At 46.3% G+C, this 24,704-nt stretch overlaps 1 protein-coding gene and 1 long non-coding RNA gene across 2 annotated transcripts in view; one reads left to right on the top strand and one right to left on the bottom strand.

Annotated features, from left to right (window-relative positions):
* smad6b (SMAD family member 6b) overlaps positions 1-24,704 on the bottom strand; it is a 79,837-nt gene that overhangs the window by 52,128 nt on the left and 3,005 nt on the right. The window contains exons 2-3 of the mRNA XM_072278026.1: positions 23,908-23,964; positions 21,974-22,042 (exon numbers count right to left, since the gene is read on the bottom strand). Coding sequence (XP_072134127.1) covers positions 21,974-22,042; positions 23,908-23,964 — 126 coding nt within the window. The remainder of the gene's footprint in view (positions 1-21,973; positions 22,043-23,907; positions 23,965-24,704) is intronic.
* On the top strand, positions 872-21,494 carry LOC140209671 (uncharacterized). The gene is made up of 4 exons (XR_011889044.1): positions 872-952; positions 10,020-10,192; positions 19,429-19,574; positions 21,058-21,494. It is a non-coding gene; the product is annotated as an uncharacterized lncRNA (long non-coding RNA).

Here is a 24,704-nt window from a genome sequence, read left to right as displayed (position 1 = left end):
GGCATCTGTTAGTCTCTTGAGACCATAGATTTGCTCCTTGGAAGGTTTCCAGGGCGCAGGCCTGGGCAAGGTTGTATGGAAGACCAGCAGTTGCCCATGCTGCAAGTCTCCCCTCTCCACGCCACCGATGTTGTCCAAGGGAAGGGCATTAGGACCCATACAGCTTGGCACTGGTGTCGTCGCAGAGCAATGCGTGGTTAAGTGCCTTGCTCAAGGACACACACACCCTGCCTCAGCCAAGGCTCAAACTAGCAACCTTCAGATTACTAGACGAACGCCTTAACCACTTGGCCACGCGCCAACACTTCTGGCCGAAGTGGAGGGTTAAATCATGCAGATCACACTTTCAATCTCAGCACCTTGACAATTCTAATGGCTTCAGCTGAACTGGGAACAGTTTAAAATCAGCCTTGATGGAATTGCGGAGCAGACTTGATGGGCCGAGTAGCCTAGTTCTGCCCCCAATGCAGTTGAATAAAGTTACTGATTGACGAGCTGACTGCGTGCAGGCTGTCAGTGGGGCTGCAACGACGTCAGAAAGAATGACCGCACACAAAGGCCAAAAGTGACATGTCCAAGGCTGAAACATGAACTACAGTAACTTGGAGCTACCACACGCCTGGAACAATACCGTAATGAGAAAGGAAACATGTTTGAGACCCATACTTCCCCCAAGTAAACAATTCACAACCAATTCAGAGAGTGCAAGGCACCAGAGTGGAAGTACTCAAGCCTTTATTTTTTCCACATTCATTACCATAATCAATCGAGCTTGCCTGGGAGACTCTGAAAAATCTATCAGTAAGCAGCGTTTTAAAACATAGCTACAGCTGGAAGCTGAACAGAACCCTGGGAGACTGCCCTACGACTGGAGCTGTAGAAGGCATCAAAGGTCGATAAACCAACCCCCAGGCTTCCTCTCACGGACACGGCTCCACCAAACTACTTGTAGGTAAGGGAGAGGTTTGGGGGGGCCGGGATGAAAGAAAAGGTAAGACTCGTATTGTAAGGAGCCAGCTGTTACCAATTTCTTCTTTGTTGGGCCTGCTTCACTTAAAACGGCCCTGGCATTCGGCGAGTAACACGGCAGGCTCCCAGGCCTCTGCAGGGTTCAAAGAATGCAAAGAAGCGCGAGGGGTGGGGGTAGGCCATTTTCCACGTAAGATGCATACAAGTAAACTAAGCCACCGCGAGAAAGTTAATAAGAGGATAGCAGGCCGCTACGCCTAGCAGCAACCAATCAGCAACCCCACTTGTTTATTGACACAAACGGACACATCTGGGCTGAGGCCACGCTCTGTTCTCACTGCTGCCATCACGTAGGAGATACAGGAGCCTTAGGTCCCACACCACCAGGCCCAAGAACAGTTATCACCCCTCAACCATCAGGTCCCACACCACCAGGTTCAGGAACAGTTATTATCCCACAACCATCAGGTCTCACACCACCAGGTTCAGGAACAGTTATTACCCCTCAACCATCAGGTCCCACACCACCAGGTTCAGGAATAGTTATTACCCTTCAACCATCAGACTCCTAAACCAGTGAGGATAACTTCACTCACCTCAACTCTGAACTGATTCCACAACCAACAGATTCACTTTCAAGGACTCTACAACTGTTGTTCCCAATATTATTTTTTTTTTTTTTTGGAACTTGCATAGTTTGTCATCTCTTGCATATTAGTTGTTTGTCGGTATTTGCGTGTAGTTTTTCATTGATTTGGTTGTATTTCTTTGTTCTACTGTGAATGCCTGCAAGGACATGAATCTCAGGGTAGCATATAGTGATGCGTACACGTACTTCAAACTTTTGATTAGACTTTTTAATGCTCTTGAGTGAAGGGGGAGTTACAATTCGTGATTGTTCTGTGACCCCATTACTGGCAGCCTGTATTTCGGTTGATCTGTATCCGTTTTCCAAACGCCCCCCCAGTAAAAGCTGAACCACTATAGCGTCACTTAAGTGATTACGACACAAAAGGCCATTCAGCCCATCATAAGAATGTACACAAGAGATTCTGCAGAAACTGGTATTATAGAGCAACACCTACAAAGTGCTGGAGGAACTTAGCAGGTCAGGCAGCACCTACAGAGAGGAATAAACAGATGACATTTCAGGCCAAGACTCTTCATCAGGACTGGAAAGGGGTAGATGCCAGAATAGGTTGGGGGGCAGGGGGGAAAGAGGAAAGAGAGTACAAGCTGGTAGGTGTTAAGTGAAACCAGGAGAGAGGGGTGAGGGAGGAGGCTGATGTGAGAAGCTGAGAGGTGAAAGGTAGACGAGGTAAAGGGTTGAAGAAGGAGGAATCCAATAGGAGAGGAGGAAGGACCATGGGAGAAAGGGGAGGAGGACGGGAACCAAAGGGAGGTGGCAGGCAGGTGAGGAGAAGAGAAGGGGTGAGAGGACAAGCAGAATGGATAATGGAAAAGAGAGCGGAGAGGATGGAGAAATTACCGGAAGGAGACATCGATGTTCATGTCATCAGGTTGGTGGTTATAGAGATGGAATGTGAGATGTTGCTCCTCCAACCTGAGTGGCCCTGTTAACGTAACCTTGTCCTGGGTGATTTGAATTTCTTGATTTGAGGTTTTGTGCCTTAATTTGAGTGTGCTGAACCTTAGTGTGCTCCTAGACCAGTTACCGTATGTATCAAACCTCCTTCATTGCAATGCAAACCACCAGAAAGATGTGGGGATACCATTGTGTGTTAGGCAGCAGTTGTGGAGAGAGAACAGATCAATGACCTGTCATTTCCCCCTTCACAAACGTTATCTGATCAGAGTATCCCTGCATTTCTCTTCATAGTTTTGTTTTGGGGGTTGGGGCGGGGGGGGGGGAAAGAGTGGTACCCAAGATACAGTCACATATTCACTTCACGGCTGTGCCTGTGAAAGTTGCAGGACAAAATCTCAGAATCATTTTACACTTGATAAACAGTCTTGATGCATCTTAAGAAATGAAGTTTATTATCTCTGACATATGTCATTAAATTTGTTGTTTTGCAACAGTACAATGCAATACACTTTATATTATTGTAACTTACAGAATATTTTGTTAAAAAAAATTTGTGCAAGAAGAGTCAAATAGTGAGATAGTGTTCATGGACCGTTCAGGAATCTGATGGTGGAGAGGAAGAAGCTGTTCCTAAAACGTTGAGTGTGTGTCTTCAGGCTCCTCTACCTCCACCCGATGGTAGTAATGAGAGGAGGTCATGTCCTGGATGGTAAGGGTCTTTCATGTAGCTGAGGTTTGTTCATTCACCTCCATAGATGCTGCCCAACCTGCTGGGTTCCTACAGTATTTTGTGTGTGTTACCCAATACAAGATCTCCTTCACCTACGTGCATCTTACTAAGAATGACCAAACTCCAAAAGTTTAAAAATTTCAAAGTCAAAGTAAATTTAAAATCAAAGTACATAAATTTCACCATATACACCCAAGATTAAACAAAGAAACACAACAGACTCAGTGAAAAATCACAACCAATGTTCAAAACAATCTGTGTGAATACAACAGAAACAAAATAATAATAATAATAATAAATAAATAAGCAATAAATATCAAGACCATGAGATAAAGAGTCCTTGAAAATGAGCAATAGATTGTGTGACCATTTCAAAGATGGGGCAAGTAAAGTTGAGTGAAGTTATCCCCTCTAGTTCAAGAGCGTGATGGTTGAGGGACCAACGATCTTAGTGGCCAATTAAAGCAATATTCAAAGTGATAAGGACAGATGATGGGCCAATTATGCACATTCCTTTTTGCCTGGAGCAAGGTGGTGGTTTTGATACATGATCGGAGAAGTCATACCACCATATTGCCCCTGGAGACCCAGGAAGATGAAGGGTATTTCCGATCTTCTGGTTCTAAGAAGATCCCATGTCACCGCACAGTTATGGTTATGGACTCACTACAAGTTACTATAGGATTGAGAAACAGTGAGGAGCACATTCAGACAATGACTTGACCAATCACCCAATTCTTCTCATTCTACACTTGAGCCAAATAACAGAATATGACTAGTATTGCTTTACTCCAACTAAGAATCATCCATAGCAATGACTCATTGGATTATGGTTCCTCAGAAAGGAGACCAACAATTAAAACCCTACCTGACGAGTTGACCAAAAAAGTCACCGTAAGTGTGACTTCATAGAGAATCTCACTCTAAGACCAAAAGACAAAGAATTAGGCCACTTGGCCTATTGAGTCTGCTCCGCTATTCCATCATGGCTGATTTATTATCTCTCTCAACCCCATTCTTCTGCCTTCACCACGTAACCTTTAATGCCCGTACTAATCAAAAACCTATTGACCTCCACCTTAAATACAGTATACCCAATGACTTGGCCTCCACAGCCGCCTGTGTCAACGAACTCCACAGATTCACCACTCTCTGGCTCAAGAAATTCCACCTCACCTCTCTTCTAAAAGGACATCCCTAAGGCTGTGCCTTTTAGTTGCCCACACTAACCAGCATCGTTGGCAGGACCCCTACATGCCTTGATTGAATGGATGTGGAGGATGTTCCCTATGGTGGGAGAGTCTAGGACCAGAGAACACTGCCTCAGAATAGAAGGGTGTCCTTTTAGAATAGAGATAAGGAAGAATTTCTTTAGCCAGAGATTGGTGAATCTATGGAATTCGTTGCCACAGGCAGCTGTGGAGGCCAAGTCATTGGGTATATTTAAGGCAGAGGTTGATAGATTCTTGATTAGTCAGGGCATGAAAGGATGCAGGGAGAAGGCAGGAGATTGGGACTGACAGGGAACATGGATCAGCCATAATGAAATGACATAGCAGACTTGATGGGCCAAATGGCCCAATTCTGCTCCTATATCTTACGGTCTTACATGCAGAACAAAAAGGCTTAAATGTGATCAGCGTGCTGCAGGTTGGCCAATCAGGACATCTCTATGGAGAGCCAAAAATTAGCTCGAGGACTTCCGACTTGAGAAAACATCAGGCACTCTAACCTCTGCTTACAGGCACAATTGCATTGCAATGGCTAACATCTGAGAGAGCAGATAGAGGCTGTGGTGGTGCAGAGAAAAATATTCAAACCAGCCTAGTGCTCTTTTTGATAAGCAATGTGCAGAAGGAGCCTATCGGCCATTTGGTCCCAGAATTAGAGTGTTAGAGCAATTACAGTGCAGCAGCTAATGGGGTTAAATCAAAACACCTTTCTAGTCAGTCAGGTTTGCCTGAAAGGTGCATGGACCGTCTTGTTAACCCCAATCTAGCATTAGTTAAGCGTGAAGCTCAAAGTAATCATCAAAGTACATGTATGTCAGCATATACTACCAACAATAACCAACTTTAGTAAATACCAAAGAACAACGTCAATACTCAACTGCAAGCCTCACACGGACTGTCCACAACAATCAGTCATTGATCAGAGATCCAGCCATGGCGGGATTTATTTAGTGATAGAGCGCGGGATAGGCCCTTCTGGCCTGTTGAGTCATCCTTCCCCAGCAACCCTGACAAAGCCGATTAACTCTAACCTAGTGAAGGGGCAACTTACAGTCACCAGCTAACCAACCAGGGACATCTTTGGACTGGGGGAGGGAAGTGGAGCAGGCAGAAGAACCCCGCCACGGGGAGGACAATGCGCTGAGCTGCAATGGTGTCGTGTTACCCTGAAAAATTGACCAGGAGGTGGCACGGACTTGGCAATGGGAGTTGCAAGTAAAGACCACACAGATGTAGACTGGAACGTAGGAGACTGAGAGGTGGTGAGACAGAGGTGTGCAAGAACATGAGGGGCACATCGTGGTTTTCCCACGGGTGGGGGGGGGGGGTGCTAAAAGCAAGAGGCCACAGGTCTGAGGCCAGTGGCAAAATGATTTCAAAGTGATATATGGGGGGGGGAGCCACATCATGCAAAGGGCGATGAGCATGCGCTGGAAACAGCGGGCACATCAGCAACGCAAGTTATCAATCAGAAGTGCAGCGGGGCTTGGGAGACCCCTCGTGTAACGCCCAGGCTTTACGAGGCATTGGTCAGACCGCACTTGGAGTGGACTGTATCCAAGAGAGGATGGGCTGGCTTTGGGAGATGGTCTGGAGGAGTTCTATGAAAATAATCCTGGGAACGAAAGGGTTAACGTGGGAAGCGTTTGATGGCTCTGGGCCAGTATTCACCAGAGTTTAGAAGAATGGGGGGAGGGGGTAGAGGATCTCATTGAAACCTATCAGATATCGAAAGGCCCAGGGTGAACATGAAGAGGATGTTTCCCATAGTGGTCCAGTCTAGGACCAGAGGGCACAGCCTCAGAAGAGAGGGTCATCCCTCAGAACAGGTGAAAAGAAATTTCTTTAGCCAGAGGGCAGTGAATGCATTGCCACAAACGGCTGTGGAGGCCAAGTCATTGTGCATACTTAAAGCGGACGTAGTTAAGATTCTCAATTGATCAGGGCAACAAAATTAAAGGGAAGAAGGCAGACCAGGGCTGAGGGGAAAAAAAAATCAGGAGCAGATTTGATGGGCTGAATGGCTTAAAACGTAGGAGCAGATTTGCGGTCTTTCATGGATAGGAGAGGTTTGGAGGGCTAGAGGCCAAAAGGTACATTCCACGCCCTATAACTCTATCGTGACGGTTCATTGAAATATTATAAGGAGTATCTCTCAGTCTAATCCTCATGGCCTCCGTAGGAACCACTGGATGGAGAGAAAAGATTTGAACATTGCCCTGAGGGAGTGATACATGGAGGAGGGACACAGAAACCTCCTCCATGCCTGCCCTTGGGAGTGTGCTAATCCTATATGCACAACCTGCAATGGGACAGTCCCATCAACGGATATCCTTCACTTTGATAAGCATTACAAAAAAAAAGTGCAATTTTTTCAAAATATAAAAGACAGCTCTTTATGCAGTGATAGTTTACACAGGGTGTTTCTGGGAAACCAGCTCTACTGAAGTGCTGCTAACAGCTGTGTTTAATTCTGCCTGGGGTGCGTAGTTTTAAGATTTACTACTTAAAAAAAATATGCTCCACTGCAATGTATAATTGTGTTGGGCGATTTGCCTGCAGACAGGGAGGAGACCACAATATTAATTCTGAGCAGCTGACACCGGCTTCTCCCTCGCGCTCGCTCATTAACATAATGCATGGAAAAACATTCCAGGCTGCCGAGGGAACTCGAAGCACAAAGAATGTTATTGGCGGGGAGACCAGTCCATTCAGCCCACTCAAGCTGTGCTAACCCACCAGCATAAAATGCCCCATACTTAGGACAGTCAGGATGGCAGACTGCAATCTACCGTCACATCCAGTGTTTTGCATGTCCAGGACAAAGAAGCGGGCAGAGATACCCACCCAGCAAACTGTACTTTACAAAAACTCCCTTTTGGACAGTGCTATAGGGCTATCAAAACAAAAACTTCATATCATCTTCAAAGTTTCTTCCCCCGGGCAGTTAATCTGACCACCCATTCTAGCTAGCCGCACCCCCTCCCACCTCCTCTATTTAAAACCTCAGTCACTGCACTGTAAACATTTTAAAATCAATGTTTACAACAAAGTTTACATCATAAATACATGGTGGTATTTATGTGCATTTTATTTCCCATCAACGCTGCTAGCTTTTATCTTATACAATTCCTTATAATTGTTGAATGTTATTTTTTGTTGTGCATCATGTCAGCACACCACAGCCTGATTCTAGTTCAGTGCACTGTGCAATGATCTGATCTGTATTAAGGGTCTACAAGACAAGCTCGTCACTGTATCTCGGTACATTTTATTACTTGAAGATACAGCGCGGAGACGGCCCTTCATGGCCGCACGGCCCCAGCAATCGCCCTCATCACAGAACAATTTACAACGACCATTAGAGCTGGCAACCGGTGTCTCTGGACTGCGAGAGGAAAGCGGTGAAAACCCATGCATTCCAACAGGGGCGACGCATAGACTCAGAGTCATAGAAAAGTACAGCACAGAAGCAGGTCCTTCAGCCCATCTCGTCGACACAGAACCATTTAACCGGCCTACTCCTCACAGATGACAGTAGAATTGAACTCCAATGCCCTGAGCCATAATAGCATTACGCTGACTGCTATGCTACTGTGGCGCCGTGACAATAGGGCAATATTTATCCACAAAATACCCGATGCTGGAGTGCTACCTGTGTGGGACTCCCAACAAGGGTTTCTGGATGGTCATTAAGGGTGGCCACTTGGACACGCGGGTTCCACGGCAGCAGAGCAGTTGGCGCGATGCCATTTTAGTTCAGGCTGCTGAAGTCTGGAGTTCAATGCCAACAGTGCCTGGAAGAAGTTTGTACACCTTTCCCGTGAGCGCGTGGGTTTCCTCTCAGCCCAAAGACGTACTAGTCAGTAGGGTAATTGGTCATTGTAAATTGTTCAGCGATGAGGCTAGGGTTAAATTGGGGGTCACCGGGCGGCGCGGCTTGTATGGCGGAAAGACCTATCCCACGCTGTAACTCTAAATAAAACAAGTAATAAACAAACCAATATTCTTTCAAGTAAAGGATTCTTTCTGGTAATTGCCTTAAACATAGTCTCCATTAAATTGGTTCTGTTTATTCCTACTTTCCTGGCTCAACTTTTAAAACAATTCGATTTCATTCTTCCTATTAGAGAAGGGCATACGCACAAAGGAGAAAGCCTGGCATGATCTGTCACCTCCATTGCTGTCAAGTGGAGTTCATGCTGTTAGGTGTAACAGCCTCTGCACAGAACCGTAGTAATTTTATGTCTTGCACTGTACTGCTGCCTCAAAAAAAATTTGTGACCTATGTGACTGATGATAAAATAAGACTTTTACACAGTACAGCAATTCTTTCCTTTAATTCATCACACCCATGCTTGCTATCCAACTGGGGGCATTGTAATTATATATTATGTAAATAATATCATTTTTTTCCAACTTAGCTATTAATTCATATACACAACCGTGCAAGTCATGAGTATAAAAGTCTTAGTCACCCTAGCTCATATATGTAATGTGGGAGGAAACCAGAGCACCCAGAGAAAACCCACACAGTCACAGGGAGAACCAACACTACAGAAATTGGCACTGGAACGCTACCATGCCACCCAGTTAAACCGTTATCCAACACCACACCAATGAAATGCATCATTCTGTGCCAAAACAAATCTGCGAGGATTGTGCTGGGCAGCCGGCAAGTCTGTCGCCACGCTCCCGGCGGCAACACAGCATGCCCACAATTCACTAATCCTGACCCGTATGTCTTTGGAATGTGGGAAGAAAGCAGAGCACCTGGGGGAAATCTAAGCGGTCACAGGAGAACGTACAAACTCCTTACAGACAGCGGTGGGAATTGAATTGTCAATGCCTGTGATCAAATGTCCCAGTTCACCTCTGAGGAGCATTGAGCACCATCTTGCCACCAAATCAAAAAATATTTTATTTTATCAGCAGCTGGGGTAGAGAGCTGAATTAAATTGAATATTAAAGAATGGAAACAGAAAGGAAGACAGAGAGAGAGATTTGGCAAGCAAAGGAATGGGTTTCATACTATATGTAGAATACATCATCTCATTAAAAAGTGTGATCTGCCAGAAAAAGCAGGAACTCCCAGTGGCCACCCATTTCAATTCTACTTCCCATTCCCATATGAGAGTCCATGGCCTCCTCTAGACCACACTCCGGTTACAAGAGCAACCCCTTATATTCCGTCTGGGTAGCCTCCAACCTGACGGCGCGAACATCGATTTCTCAAACTTCCGGTAATGTCCGTACCCCTCCCCACCATTCCCCATTCCCATTTCTCTCTCTCACCTTATCTCCTTACCTGCCCATGACCTCCCTCTGGTGCTCCTCCCCCTTCCCTTTCTTCCACGGTTTTCTGCCCTCTCCTATCAGAACCTCCCTTCTCCAGCCCATTATCTCTTTCACCAATCAACTTCCCAGCTCTTTATTTCACCCCTCCCCTCCCAGTTTCACCTATCACCTACCACCTTGTACTTCATCCTCCCCTCCCCCCACCCTCTTACTCTGACTTCTCATCTTTTTTTTCCTCCAGTCCTGATGAAGGTTCTCGGCCCAAAACGTCGACTGTTTACTCTTTTCCATTGATGCTGCCTGGCCTGCCGAGTTCCTCCAGCATTTTGTGCGTGTCATTAAGAAGTGCCTTGTTCACTGGGAGTTCATTTGGGCCACTGAGAAGACGGATAGTGCTTCCCCAGAGCAGTCCAGGTGAGTCTAGTCTTACTGCCTCTCTTCCTCAGCATCTGTACATCTGATCTTTACTTTGCTGAGCTCATTAAGTGATCTGGACAAGATTCCTCGTGACATCTGGCTGTCAGCTGCTTCCCCTGGGCACCGTGACCAGGCACCTCAGCAACGTTGCCTACCAACTCAGATGACCCACACGGCTACACACGGCCAGCCAAAGACCTACAGCACTGAAAGGGCTCCCTTCATGCAGAGCTGGGCTGAGGGGTGGCAGGTTAAGAGTTCATTCCGGAAAACCGTGAAGTGATTCACTTTTGAAACTCAAGTTTTGTGGCAAAAATAGGAAAACAGATTATTATCTGAATGGTGGCCGATTAGGAAAAGGGGAGGTGCAACGAGACCTGGGTGTCATTATACAACAGTCATTGAAAGTGGGCATGCAGGTACAGCAGGTGGTGAAAAAGGCGAATGGTATGCTGGCATTTATAGCAAGAGGATTCTAGTACAGGAGCAGGGAGGTTCTACTGCAGTCGTACAAGGCCTTGGTGAGACCACACCTGGAGTATTGTGTGCAGTTTTGGTCCCCTAATCTGAGGAAAGACATCCTTGCCATAGAGGGAGTACAAAGAAGGTTCACCAGATTGATTCCTGGGATGGCAGGACTTTCATGAAGAAAGACTGGATGAACTGGGCTTGTACTCGTTGGAATTTAGAAGATTGAGGGGGGATCTGATTGAAACGTATAAGATCCTAAAGGAATTGGACAGGCTAGGTGCAGGAAGATTGTTCCCGATGTTGGGGAAGTCCAGAACGAGGGGCCACAGTTTGAGGATAGAGGGGAAGCCTTTTAGGACCGAGATTAGGAAAAACTTCTTTACACAGAGGGTGGTGAATCTGTGGAATTCTCTGCCACAGGAAACAGTTGAGACCAGTTCATTGGCTATATTTAAGAGGGAGTTAGATACGGCCCTTGTGGCTACGGGGGTCAGGGGGTATGGAGACAAGGCTGGGGCGGGGTTCTGAGTTGGATGATCAGCCATGATCATAATAAATGGCGGTGCAGGCTCGAAGGGCCGAATGGCCTACTCCTGCACCTATTTTCTATGTTTCTATGTTAAGTTTGAAGGCAGATTGCAGGGTTAACGGCAGGATTCCTGGCAACATGGAGGGGGCGGGGGATCTTGGGGTTCACATCCGTAGATCTGTTGATAGTGTTGTGAAGGCATAGGTGTTTCTGGTCTTCATTAGTCGGAGGATGGAATTTATTTATTTTATTTAGAGATGCAGTGTAGAATCAGCCCTTCTGGAGCCGCACCACCCAGTGCTCCCCAACAACCCTAATTTATCCCCACCCTAATCATGGGACAATTAACCTAGCCAATACGTCTTTAAGAGGAAACCAGAAGGCCTGGAGAAAACATGCAGTTCATGGGGAGGATATACAACATCTCCTTACAGAGGACACTGGAATTGAAACCTGGCGCCCCGTGCATCACGCTAACCACTACGCTACCGTGTGGCTGCCATTCAAGAGCTATGAGACAAGACTGCAGCGTTATAAAACTCTAGTTAGACCACACTCGGAATATTGTGCTCGGCTGTGGAGGCCTCATAGGAAGGATGGGGAAGTTTCAGAGAGAGGGTGCACTGGAGGTTTACTAGGATGCTGCCTGGATTAAAGAAACTGTCTTATGAGGAAAGGTTGAGCAAGCTGGGGCTTTTCTCTTTGGAGCAAAAGAGGATGAGAGGTGGTTTGATTGAAGTGTACAAGAGGAATGGATCAACTGGATAGCCAGACAATTTTTCCCAGGATGGAAATGGCTTATACTAGGAACATAATATTAAGGTTGTTGGAGAAAAGTAAAGGAGGGGGAGATGTCAGAGGTAGTTTTTGTTAAACATAAGAGTGGTAGGTGTATAGAACGCACTGCGAGGGGTGATGTTAGAGACAGCTATATTAGGGACATTTAAGATTGGATAAAAGGAAATCACAGGGGAATTTGAGGAAGGGAAGGATTGGACTAGGGGTTCCCAACCTAGGGTCCGTGGACCCCTTGACTAATGGCAGGGTTCCATGGCACAAAAAAGATTGGGAACCCCTGAATTAGCCCGATATCCACTAAATACTACCAACATATTTCTCTGATGAAGAAATAGAGCGACATCACTGATGTCCTCAATCCAGAAAGTGCTGGTGCCTCCAAGCAGGGGAACTGAGGGGTTGGGGAGGCCACGGTGCAAGGATTATTCATAAACAAAATATTAGAAAAGTAGATTTAAGAGAATGTGAGTAAGTGGTGATCTAGCACTGTCACCAGATTGCATCCACATGGGAACAAATTCCTCAATGTATACACTAAAGTCTATCACTGGGATTGAGGAAGGGCTGGTCTCTTTAGGGGAAGTATTTGATTGGAGACTGTTAAGGAATTCATCAACTAAAAGAAAAAGCTCGCAAACCAGTTCAGGAACTCAAAGGATGATAAAAAAAAAACACACTGAGATCTAATCTTTGTAGAAATGGTTTTCATGAATGAATTCAACAACTATTAACCTAACTGGCTCCAGACTGCTGGAATGCCTCACAGAGGTTATTGGCTCCCGCCTGCTGGTGTGCCTCACAGAGGTCATTGGCTCCATCCAGCCTGCTGGTATGTCCCCAAAGAGGTCACTGACTCCTACTTGCTGGTGTGCCCCACAGAGGTCACTGACTCCTTCCTGCTGGTGTGCCCCACAGAGGTCCCTGGCTCCATCCAGCCTGCTGGTGTGCCCCACAGAGGTCACTGACTCCTTCCTGCTGGTGTGCCCCACAGAGGTCCCTGGCTCCATCCAGCCTGCTGGTGTGCCCCACAGAGGTCATTGGCTCCATCCAGCCTGCTGGTGTGCCCCACAGAGGTCCCTGGCTCCATCCAGCCTGCTGGTGTGCCCCACAGAGGTCACTGGCTCCATCCAGCCTGCTGGTGTGCCCCACAGAGGTCACTGGCTCCCGCCTGCTGGTGTGCCTCACAGAGGTCATTGGCTCCATCCAGCCTGCTGGTGTGCCCCAGAGACATCCCTGGCTCTATCCAGCCTGCTGGTGTGCCCCACAGAGGTCCCTGGCTCTATCCAGCCTGCCGGTGTGCCCCACAGAGGTCCCTGGCTCCATCCAGCCTGCTGGTGTGCCCCACAGAGGTCACTGGCTCCTGCCTGCTTGTGTGCCTCACAGAGGTCATTGGCTCTATCCAGCCTGCTGGTGTGCCCCACAGCGGTCCCTGGCTCTATCCAGCCTGCTGGTGTGCCCCACAGAGGTCACTGGCTCCTGCCTGCTGGTGTGCCTCACAGAGGTTACTATGATGAATTAGCTCAAGCGGTCACGTAAATCACAGCACAAACTGAAGCTTCGTCTTTGAAGCATGCCATGGGCAAAGAGTCAAAAGGCCTGTGCTGATAACATCACATAGTAACCCACGCGCCCCAGATCCCAGTCTACACGGAACTCACAGCTCTGATAGTATCTATCAAGAATGAGGCGAGAGAATAAAGAGAGAGACAGAGAGGGGGTGTTGAGAGAAGTCACAGACAGGGCGTGAGAGAAGAGAGACAAAAGAGGGACCAGAAGACAGGGGGAGAGAGAGAGGGGGCCAGAAGACAGGGGGAAAGAGAGAGAGTGTAAGAATAAAGAGATGGATGGATGGATGGATGGATGCCTGGGGCCGATGCAGTGAGGAACAGGGCAGGATTTGGGAGGTTGTAACTGAAAGGGTGGAGGAAGAGGCCCCAGGAAGGTGGAATCAAGGATTGTTTGCCATTTCTGTGAAACACAGCACAATCTGAAATACCCAAAATGAGGTAAACAAGCTCTTTTGTTTGTGCTTACCCTGTTGGGACATTCCTACACTAATTCAGGTCTTCAGATTCTGGGTTTTTTACATTTTTCATTCCTACACTGATTCTATAATTGAACATAACGATTATTTTCTTTTAAACTTACAAGTACTTGTGCCATCAGGGAGAAGGTATAGGAGCCTGAAGACACACGTTTTTTTCCCATCCACCATCAGATTTCTAAACGCACAATGAAATCCTGACTAACACTGGCCTGATAGATCCCGAATCAGATTCCAATGACAAGAGTCAATTAACCATTTCAGTGCTGGAAAGGGCTTTCGATGCCACCCAGTCTGCGGCCCTCCCCCTTCCCACTCCACCCCAGATGAGCACAAAAACAAGAGATTCTGCAGATGCTGGAAATCCAGAGTAATGCATACTAAACGCTGAAGGACGAAAGCAGGACATGGAGAGGAATAAACAGTTTTGGGCTGAGACTATTCATCAGGACTGGAAAGGAAGAGGGAAGAAGGCAGAATAAGAATGGGGGAGGGTAAAGGTGGATAGCTGGCAGGTGATAAGTGAGGGGAAAGGTACGTGGGTGAGGGGGAATGAACGGGGAGAGAGAGAAGTGGGGCTTGGTTTTGTTTCTCTTCTTTTGCCTACTGTGTTCAGGGTTGTTCTGCCAAGAACTGTGGGCATGCTAGGTCGGCGCCAGAATGTGTGGCGACACTTGCGGACAGACCCCAGCACACTCCCGGGTGCGCTGGATGCTGGACGCTAAAGCACGTGACGCATTTCACCACATTTCTTATAAATGAATCTGAACCGTGACTTTGAACTAAGAAGCTGGGGGAGGTGATAGGTGGAAAAGGCAATGGGCTGAAGAAGGTGGAATCTGACAGGAGAAGAAGGTAGACAATAGGAGAAGGGGGAAGAGGAGGGGACCCAGAGGGAGGTGACAAGCAGGTGAGGAGAAGGGCTGAGAGAGGAACTAGAATGGAGAATGGAAAGAGTGAGAAGAAGGGAGGGGAGAGAAATCATCCGGTGATGGCCAGTTGCACAACATACTGCTCTGTACCAGAGCAAACCCGGAAGGACAGGTGGTGATCACTGGTTGGAGGAGCTGCCTAGGCAATATTTCCTCATGGAAAATCCCAACCTGCGTGTGCAGGTGCTAAATCCCAGGATACACCTCCCAGAGAAAAACTCTAATGAAAACAGATAGATTTCACTGCATTATGGAAGAGTACTTGGAATCACAAGGCTTTGGGTGTCCAACGTTGCAGCAAGCCGCCTTCAGCAACTGGACACGGCGCAGAAACCACCCAACAAAATACTCAATGCTTCCAAAGAACTGAAGGGCAGGAAAAGGGCTTGCTGTGCTGTTAACGGTGGGCATGCAATGTTGGCACCAAAATGTGCGGTGACACTTGCGGGCTGCCCCCAGCACAACCTTGGGTGTGTTGGCTGTTAACACAAATGACACATTTCACAAATGCAAATCCGATGTTAACTCACAACTTTCCCCAGCCCTGTAAACCTCAGCTGAGCAAACAGAATTCCAAATGCAGAGTGTAAACGCCTATAAAAATTTACATTGGAGTACAGGATGGCAGCTTCATGAAATACCACGATTCATTTGCAGGCGCTGGGTGCTGGCGGTCAGTGGCAAGGGATGGACAAACTGAGGGCTGCAAAGAAAAACAGACAGGAGCAAACAGAATCTCTCGTGTTAATGAATGAGAGAGAGAGAGAACAGTGGGATGTTGTACAAGATGCTGGCGACCCCTAATTTGGAGCATTGTGTGCATCTAGTCACCTACCTACAGGAAAGATGTCAGTAAGATTGAAAGAGTGCAGGGAAAATTTACAAGTATATTACTAGGAGTCAAGGACCTGAGTTATAGGGAGAGGTTGAATTGATTAGCACTTATTCCCTGGCCGTGTAGGAGAATGGGAGGAGATTTGACAAAGGTATTCAAAATTATGAGGGGTATAGATATGGTAAATGCAAGCAGGCTTTTTCCACTGAGGTTGGGTGACAATAGAACTCGAGGTCCTGGGTTAAGGGTAGCAGGTGAAATATTTAAGGTGAAACTAAGGGGGAACTTCTTCACTCAGTGAGTGCAGCAAGTGTGGAATGAGCTGCCAGTGGAAGTACTGGATGTGGGTTTGATTGCAACGTTTAAGAAAAATTCGGATAAGTACATAGATGGGAGAGGTACGAAGGGCCATGGTCCGGTGTGGGCTGATGGGACTAGGCAGAATAAGAGTTTAGTATGAAGTGGATAGGCCAAAGGGCCTGCTTCTGTGCTGTAGTGATGACTCTATAGCAAGTATGTACAAGCTGTCACAAACAGCCCTAAATATCAGCTGTACTTTTTTTCCCATAGATGCTGCCTGGCCTGCTGAGTTCCTCCAGCATTGTGTGTGTATACTAGCTGTCACCAGCTTCCCACAAAGAGTTAAACTGAGCCCTTGGCTCAATGCACAGAAAGGGTCACTTTGAAAACTCAAACTTCCATCCTGTGTACTAGGTCTGTCTGTTGGAAAAGCATCAATCTTACTGTTAGTAGTTCAGCATCCGAACTTGCACGGTTCGGAGACAAGTATCCGATTTCATGGAGCCTGCACTCCATTTTAACCGGTGCATTGTTTTTGTTAAACATTTCCATTACAGAAAACCTCCCAAATTTTCTCTTAAGATCATAACAGATAACAAGTCACATGCTATTTCTCAGTCTGTGAAATGTAATAAATTCTACATGGCCTGGATAGTCTTAAGTAAAAAAAAGACTCGGGTTCAAAGCAGCAAACTGTAAGAAAAGGTTAAGTGTTTTTCAGCTGCAATATAATTGCAAATAGAAAGTAATTCGAATTACGGCCGGCTCCAAAAGAATTCCGTCCTTCTTTGCACCTCTCCCTCTGCAAAGGTTTATAACTAAACTTGGCTAAAAGATCAAGGAAAGAATTGGGAAAACAGATATTTTATTAGCATTTGCTGAATTGGCTGACTCCTGTCCCAATACCAAAACTCACTGGCAGGCACCCTTGGTAATTTATTTCAAAGCAAGCGGTTACATCTGTATGTGGTTAATGAAACTAAAAAAGATGCTCGCTGGGCTGGGAACTGATCAGTCCCCTTAACAAACGTTACAGCCGAGGCCGGTGTGCATTTGCTGCCTAGCCCCTCATGTCAGTTTGTGAAGCCAGATGGGGCGATTGGCAAATCAAATCAGCTCACAAAGGCACCTTGCTCAGCATGGACAAGATGGGCGAAGGGCCTGTTTAAATGCTGCACACTCAATGACTATCCGATGATCGGTCCTCCAGGGCCCCGAATCTTTAGCTGAGGGGTCTTTGGACCCCAGATGGGAACCCGTACCCTAGGGTGCAAATAGATTGTGTGTTTTTCGCCACAGTGGGGGTGCACAGCTAGCTGTGGATCACTGTGCACTCTAGGCCCTGGTGGACCATCTTCACCACGTGTACCATCTTCACCACCTCAGATTCAGATATGATGATAATAGTAGTTATTGGGCAAAATCTGATATTGAGGACAGTAAAGACATTTGACCAATGGTTTGGTCAAAGCTTTTGGTTTTTGGGGGTGGGGGGGGGGAAGTAAGGTTTAAGGAGTCATAGACCACTACAGTACAAAAATAAGCCCTTTGGCCCATCTAGTTTGAGCCAAACTAATGTTCTGCCTAGTCCCATCAACCTGCACCTTGACCACAACCCTCCATACACCTCCCACCCAAGTACTTATCCAAACTTCTCTTAAATATTGAAATCAAACCCATATCCACCACTTCCGCTGGCAGCTCGTACCACCGAGCGAAGACGCTTTCCCCTCAGGATCCCCTTAAACCAAAGGTTCCCAACCTCTTTTTTTAAAAATGCCATGGACCCCTACCATTAACTAAGGAGTCCACAGACCCCATGTCAGAAACTCTTGCCTTAACCGTTTCACCTTATAAAGTTATAGAGCAGTACAGCACAGAGGAGAGAATTCCAGAGCTGGGATCCAGGTAACTGAAAGCAAAAGCCACCAAACAACAATGTGCTTAAAATTGAGAAATCTGCAAGGTTTTTTTTTTTATTAAGAGCAGCAAACAGCACAGCTGGAGGAGGTTAACAGAGGCTTTTAAACATGGAATGAAAATATTTAATAAAACTAATCAGAGGCTTCTGGAAAGAGAATCCACAGGGAAGGAATCGATAAGATTGAAAGAGCACAGAGAAAATTCACAAGGATGCTGCCGGGATTTGAGGACCTGAGTAGGTTAGCGAGAAGCTGAATAGGTTAGGAATTTAATCCCTGGGTAGATTTAATAGAGGTATACAAGATCATGAGGGGCATAGACAGGGTAAATGAAGTTGGATGAGACCAGAACTAGAGGTAAGTTAAAGGGTGAAAGGTGAAATATTCAAAGGGAACCTGAGGGGGAACTTCTTCACTCTGGGAGGTGTGAGTGTGAATGAAATGAGCTGCCAGCAGAAGTAGTGGATGCCAATTTGACTGCAGCGTTTAAGCAAAGAATGGATGGGAGAGGCATGGAGGGCTATGGGACCAAGCAGATTAATATTTTGGCATGGTCTAGATGGGCCGAAATGCCTGTTTCGGTGTTGTAGTGTTCTGTGTCAAAGAATTGTTATAGTGCAGTGGATATGTCTTCTTTATTGAGCAATTCTATCAAAAACTTACTTGTGTATCTGTGATAACGCCCTTCACCAATGGCGACCGTGCCTTCAAGGCTGTACACTCTGGATATTCCTCCTTGGAACCACTCCCCCCGCCCTGCCACCTCACCCTCCATTCATTTACTAAAAGGACACAGCTATTGGCTGCCATCCCAGTATCTCCATTTGGCTCAGTGCCAACTGCATCTGCGGTGTCAAGGGTGCCATCTAAACGCTAATTGTTGATGCATGGTGAAACTAAGTGCGGGAGAGTGTGTTGATCACACAGGACACAGGGCCACACTCCCCCTCCCCCCGTTCACCAAGTGTGCCAGCTCAGGCCACTCGATGGTCCCAATGGCACCAGAGGTCCTACTGTAAGCTCAGCCAAGTGGCTATTTTCCGTTGGGGTTTGGCAGCAATTCACTGGGAGGGCGTCACGGCCAAGCAAGCCATTCGTCCGACATCCAGCCACAAGTCCGCACACATCTTCCAGCAGCAGTCACTACACTCCACTGTAATCTGAAGGAGACACCTTGGCAAAGATTTTATTCCAGCGTTTAAGCCCAGGGGTAGCACGACTCCAACCACTGAGCAAATAAAATACAGCAGAAAGGAACCAGAGTAGACCAATTAGCATCTCTTCCACTCAGTCAGATCACAGCTGATCTAATCTTAGTGCCAGCTGGTCTCTGTAATAGTTGACCCAACCCACAGACCAAAGGTCTCTCTCTCTCTCTCTCTCTCCATACTCAATAATTCAGCCTCTGGGAAGAGAATTACACGCACAAAATACTGGAGGAATTCAGCTGGAAAGGAATAAAGAGTCGACATTTCAGGCCGGCGCCCTTCTTCAGGACTGGAAAGGATGGTGGAGAGACGGGAAGGAGGACAAGCTGGAAGGTAACAGGTGAGACCAGGGTAGGTGGGGAAAGGTGATGAAGTAATAAGCTGGGAGGTGATTGGTAGAAAAGGTAAAAGGCTGGAGGAGAAGGAATGTGCTAAGAAGGAGACTGGATCATGGGTGAAGGGGAAAGAGGAGCACAGGGGAGGTGAGAAGAGGTGAGGTAAGAGGGGAGCCAGAGGGGGGAATGGAAGAAGAGGGAAGGGGGAGAAATTACTGTAAGTTAAAGAACTCAATGGTCATACCATCAGGTTAGACACTACCCAGCTGTTGCTTCTTCAACCTGAAAGTGGTCTCATCACGGTAGAAGAGGCCATGAACTGACATCTGGGAATGGGATTAGGTATTTTAATTAAAACGTATGGCCACGAGAAGGAGAAATCCAGCTTGTTGTGGACTTAAAGGAGCACTCCCTCCTCCTTTCCATCCCTCCAATGGCCTCTTATCATGACATCGCGCCCCCTAGACCTGGAACATCCTTACTGCAACCCTATTGTGCTTCTGCAGAACATTAACGTGCTTCACTTGTATCACCTCTAATTTAATCTGCAGTGCAAAAGACTAACCCTTCATGTAACAATCTCAACTGAACGTTTGCTGGACTGACAAGTACATCCCTCCTCTAGTAAAGTGACCTGAACTACACATAGTTCTCCAGTTGTCCAAAGTCCTGCACAGATCCAACAAGAGTTAAGAGTCATAGAGCACTACAGTACAGAAACAGACGCTTCGGCCAAACTATTATCCTGCCTAGTCCCGTTGACCTGCACCTGACTACAGCCCTCCACACCCTCCCACCCATGCACTTATCCAAACTTGTCCTAAATGATGAAATCGAGCCCACATCCACCAGTTCCACTGGCAGCGCATTCCCTGCTCTCACCACACCAAGTGAAGACGTCAGTTTCTCTTGTGCTCCACGCCCTCTGAAACGAAGACCAACATTCCAAACGCTTTCCTAGTTAATTGTTGTAACAGTATGCTAACTTTGGGTTTCATAACGAGAACACCCAGATCTCACGAAAGCAGGGGCCCTATCCTCAACATTCCACAGTATGCCACTTTTCTGCCAAATAAATAACTATGTACGTTTTTGAAGAAATACTTCCTCACCACTAGAAAATAGGTTATTTCTAATTACGTGAATGCCAGAACAGCAAAATACTTGACTGCCAGTTTAACTGAAGTACCAAAGCAAAATACTCGGAAGGGTCAATGATCCGAGATCTTAACTCCATCTCCACAAATATTGCCTAGCCTGCTGAGTTTACAGCATGTATAATCTAACTCAGTCAATCAAGGAATGGGGCTCCTATGATCAATCTCAACGTAGAACACTACACTACAGGCCCTTCAGCCCATGATGTTGCGCTGGGCTTTTAACCTAGCCCAAGACCAATCTCACACTCCTCTCAAAAGTTCGAAGTAAATTTATTATCAAAATACATATATGTCATCATATCCAACCCCGAGATTCATTTTCTTGCAGGCGTTCTCAACAAATACCAAAAAAAACAAGAAAATCAAGAAAAAGCTACACTCAAGACGTGCAAACAATTTATGTGCCAAAAACAAACACTTCAAATACCAAGAGAGAAAAAAATAAATAAGCAATAAATATTGAGAACATGAGATGATAAGTGAGTCTATAGGTTGTGGGAACAGTTCAGTGTTGGGGTGAGTGAAGTTATTGTCGTTAGTGTGGGTTCCAGAAAGAGAGGTTTCCCCTCTACTCTGTTACATTCTCTCAGAGCTAGCAGGGAAGTTATCAAAAAGAACTAGTTAATGCTTAAACTCCTCCCTCTCACATTAATGTAAAACACAACACAGCACTCCAGTTTTTGGCAGAAAAGAATTCCTTCACCACGTGACTAGCCGTTCACTCGTGTGACAACTGGCCAAATCCAAGACACCCCAAGCAGTCAACTCACAACCTGACCTTTCGATTGGAACACTTCTCCTGGAAGGCACGGCCCACAAGTGTCACGTCTCTGCCACCCAGAGAACTGGTACAAGTCAGCCTCCGGCACGCGAACCAACCCAGGATGGCGGCAATATGCTGCGATGCACTGGATTAACGCACAACCACAGGAGTTTCATGAGGACAAGGCTCTCCAATGCAACCAGTCCTTCAAGCACAAAACAGTAAATTCACCACAAAGCAACACAACATGACGAGGATTCAAGTGACTCCACGCAGCATCAAAGCAGACTGGCATTGGATGTTCAAAAGCAATCAGTCCATCGCATACCAGGTAAAACCTCATGAATGTTCTCAGAAGGAACTACCAAACCATTTAAAAATAAAACTGTGCACAATACTTACTATATTGCTGACTGTACCAATCTAATGCAGGTTTCCCAACAATTTGCACACTACATTGACAAAATAGAAGACAGCTTACCTGAGAAATCTCCAGGTGTGATGTTTGGAGAATTGGTGGCTTCTGTTTCAGTGTAGGACACTGTACATTCTGAGGAAATAAGAATTACAGGATTTTATGGGTGCACCAATTAAAATGCCTGTTAGATTATGCAGCCCCCCTGGCCAGCCTCAAAGGGCAAATCTTTTGCAATACTACCCTTCTTCAAACCCACAATGTTGTAGAGAAACAGGCTTACTCAACCATATTACAATTTCAGTGGGCCTGCAGATACATTATCATTGCCTTCTTCCGGGCAGTGCCTTTACAAGATGGGTGACCCCCACCCCCCCCAGCCATTATCAATATTCTTCAGAGATTGTCTGCCTGGCATCAGTGGTCACATAACCAGGGCTTGTGATGTGCACCGGCTGCTCATATGACCATCCACCACCTGCTCCCATGGCTTTACGTGGCCCTGAAAGGGGAAGGGGGGGGTTACTAAGCAGGTGCTACACCTTGTCCAAGGGTGACCTGCAGGCTAGCAGAGAGAAGGAGTGCCTTACACCTCCTTTGGTAGGGTTGTATCTCCGGCCCAACACTGGACATACATCTTATAATATTCACAAGGTTTTAGATGTTATTGGTAGGTGGAGAAATCCATAAAACTTCCAACGAAAGAAACGAAAGTCTTCTGAGACTAGGTTGAATGAGATGGGACTTTACTCTGTGGAGTGAAGAAGAATGAGAGGTGACTGTACAGAGGTGTACAGGCTGTCAAGAGGCACAGATTCAGTGGCCAGCCAAAAACTTCTTCCCAGGGCAGAAATGGATAATACCAGGGGGCAGATTTTTAAGGTGATTGGACAGTTTAAAGAGGGGATTTTATTTTTACAGAGAGGGCAGTATGCACAGAGCCCACTGCTAGAAAGATACATCAGGGACATTTAAGAAACTCTTAGATAGGCATGTGGATGATAGAAAAATGGGGTGCTGTGTGAGAGCGAAGGGTTAAATTGATCTTGGAGTAGGTTAATAGGACAGCACAATATTGTGGCCTGAAGGGCCTGTGTTGTTTATATGTGGTAAAGTGGAAGGCGATGTGAGAGAGAAGAGTTAGATCAATCTTAAGAGTAGATTAAAGGGACGGCACAAGATTGGGGCCAAAGGACCTGTATTGTGCTGCACTGTTCCAACTAGGGGCTCCAAACATTTTTTTATGCCATAGACTGCCACTAGTAACCGAGGGGTCTGTGGGACCCAGGCTGGGAACCTCTGAAAGGCTCAGTCTTCAGTTCCTCACTCATCCAATTCATGGGCATCTGAATACATCAGGGGAAACGTCCCTGTATTATGAGCAGTACTTCTGTATGTTTTATTAAATGACCGTTAAAAGTTCTTTTTTTCCCGCACAAATTATTTAAACATCATTCAAATTGGGAAATACTTTCACTATGGAACAGAAGGAGAGTTTAATCTAGGCCAAACTGAAGCTAAGTTGAGTGCTTGCAAGCCCAGTAGTACACACTCGTAACCACAGCCAGCCTCGCTGAAGCTTCGGAGTTTGGCCACCAAACTAACTCACGAGCTGTCCTGATAGCCACAGCCTTCCTCTCCGTCAGGGTAAAGGGCCAGTTCAACTGAGCAATGCATAGCTGCTCTGCTTAATTCCAGTTAAAATCCTTCCAAGAAAAATCACTGCTATAACAAAACCCTTGTTACAAAAACAAATGAAAACAGAATCTTTGTAAATCCAACAACCTTCCCAAAACCACTGGTTCTGATACGGCAGGTGCCCATTGACAAATCCTTAACTTCACACAAGATATTTAAAATATTTAGCTAGAAAAACATCGTAATACTCATTAGAGATTCGCATATCCCTGCAGTGATACTGGCTTCAGTGTTACAACCACTTCCTTGAAAACTTTACATTGACTTTCCGCAAAGTTATAATTTTATAAACAAAAACGTACCCAATGGCTTTTCCTCGTCGCTCGGAGAGAATCTGGAGTAAGGAGGAGGTGGAGAATCTGAAAATGAGGACATGGGAATTAACAGAAAGAAAAAAAGTAAAGAGAGAGGGGAAAAAAATCCTGTTTAAATGTGGAGAGAGGGAGCGTGCAGTAATTGCCCAGATTCAGTCGTCAGATGAACCAGGAGCCAGGCTGGCGCCAGGCATATGCAAACTGCATATTACCGCCACTCCTTCACCTAAATAGCTTTCGAACTTCTTGGGGGGGGGGGGGAGAAAAAAAACACGAGTTGAAATCGATCTCATTTCAAAGGGATGATTCCAGATTTAATCTCCTCCCACAAAGAGAGAGGGGAGAGGAAAGAGAGAGACAAAATCTTTCAGTCACGTTCGCTGGAATTTTGGAGCACTCTGTGCAACTGGGAGTTTCAAACGAACCGTTTGGCAGGATCGGGAGATCCAGAAAAGGGAGTTTCTGTGAGCACCACGTGAAAGGGCGCGGCCAGGTGAAAGGAGACTCGCCAGCCTTCCCAAACTGCTTGGGATCAACAACCTCTCTCCAACCGGATCTCGGGAGAAAGCAAGAAAAACCTGCCATCCAAATGATCTACTTTTTCCCATTAAAATAAAATGTGGGGCGAGGGAAAGACCTCAACACTGGCAGATTCTTCTAATAAGACTGATACCTTGCATCGGTGACATTAAAAAGTTGTCGCGTCACGCACCAGTAACTCAGCCATTTGTAAAAACTCAACGGAACTTGAGACAAGGCAGTTTTTTTACATAAAAGGAGACACA

The sequence above is a fragment of the Mobula birostris genome, chromosome 14, assembly GCF_030028105.1.
Source record: "Mobula birostris isolate sMobBir1 chromosome 14, sMobBir1.hap1, whole genome shotgun sequence".
In the NCBI taxonomy this organism is placed as follows: domain Eukaryota; kingdom Metazoa; phylum Chordata; class Chondrichthyes; order Myliobatiformes; family Myliobatidae; genus Mobula; species Mobula birostris.
Note: the sequence above shows the minus strand (reverse complement) of the source record. Positions and strands in the feature narration are given on the sequence as shown.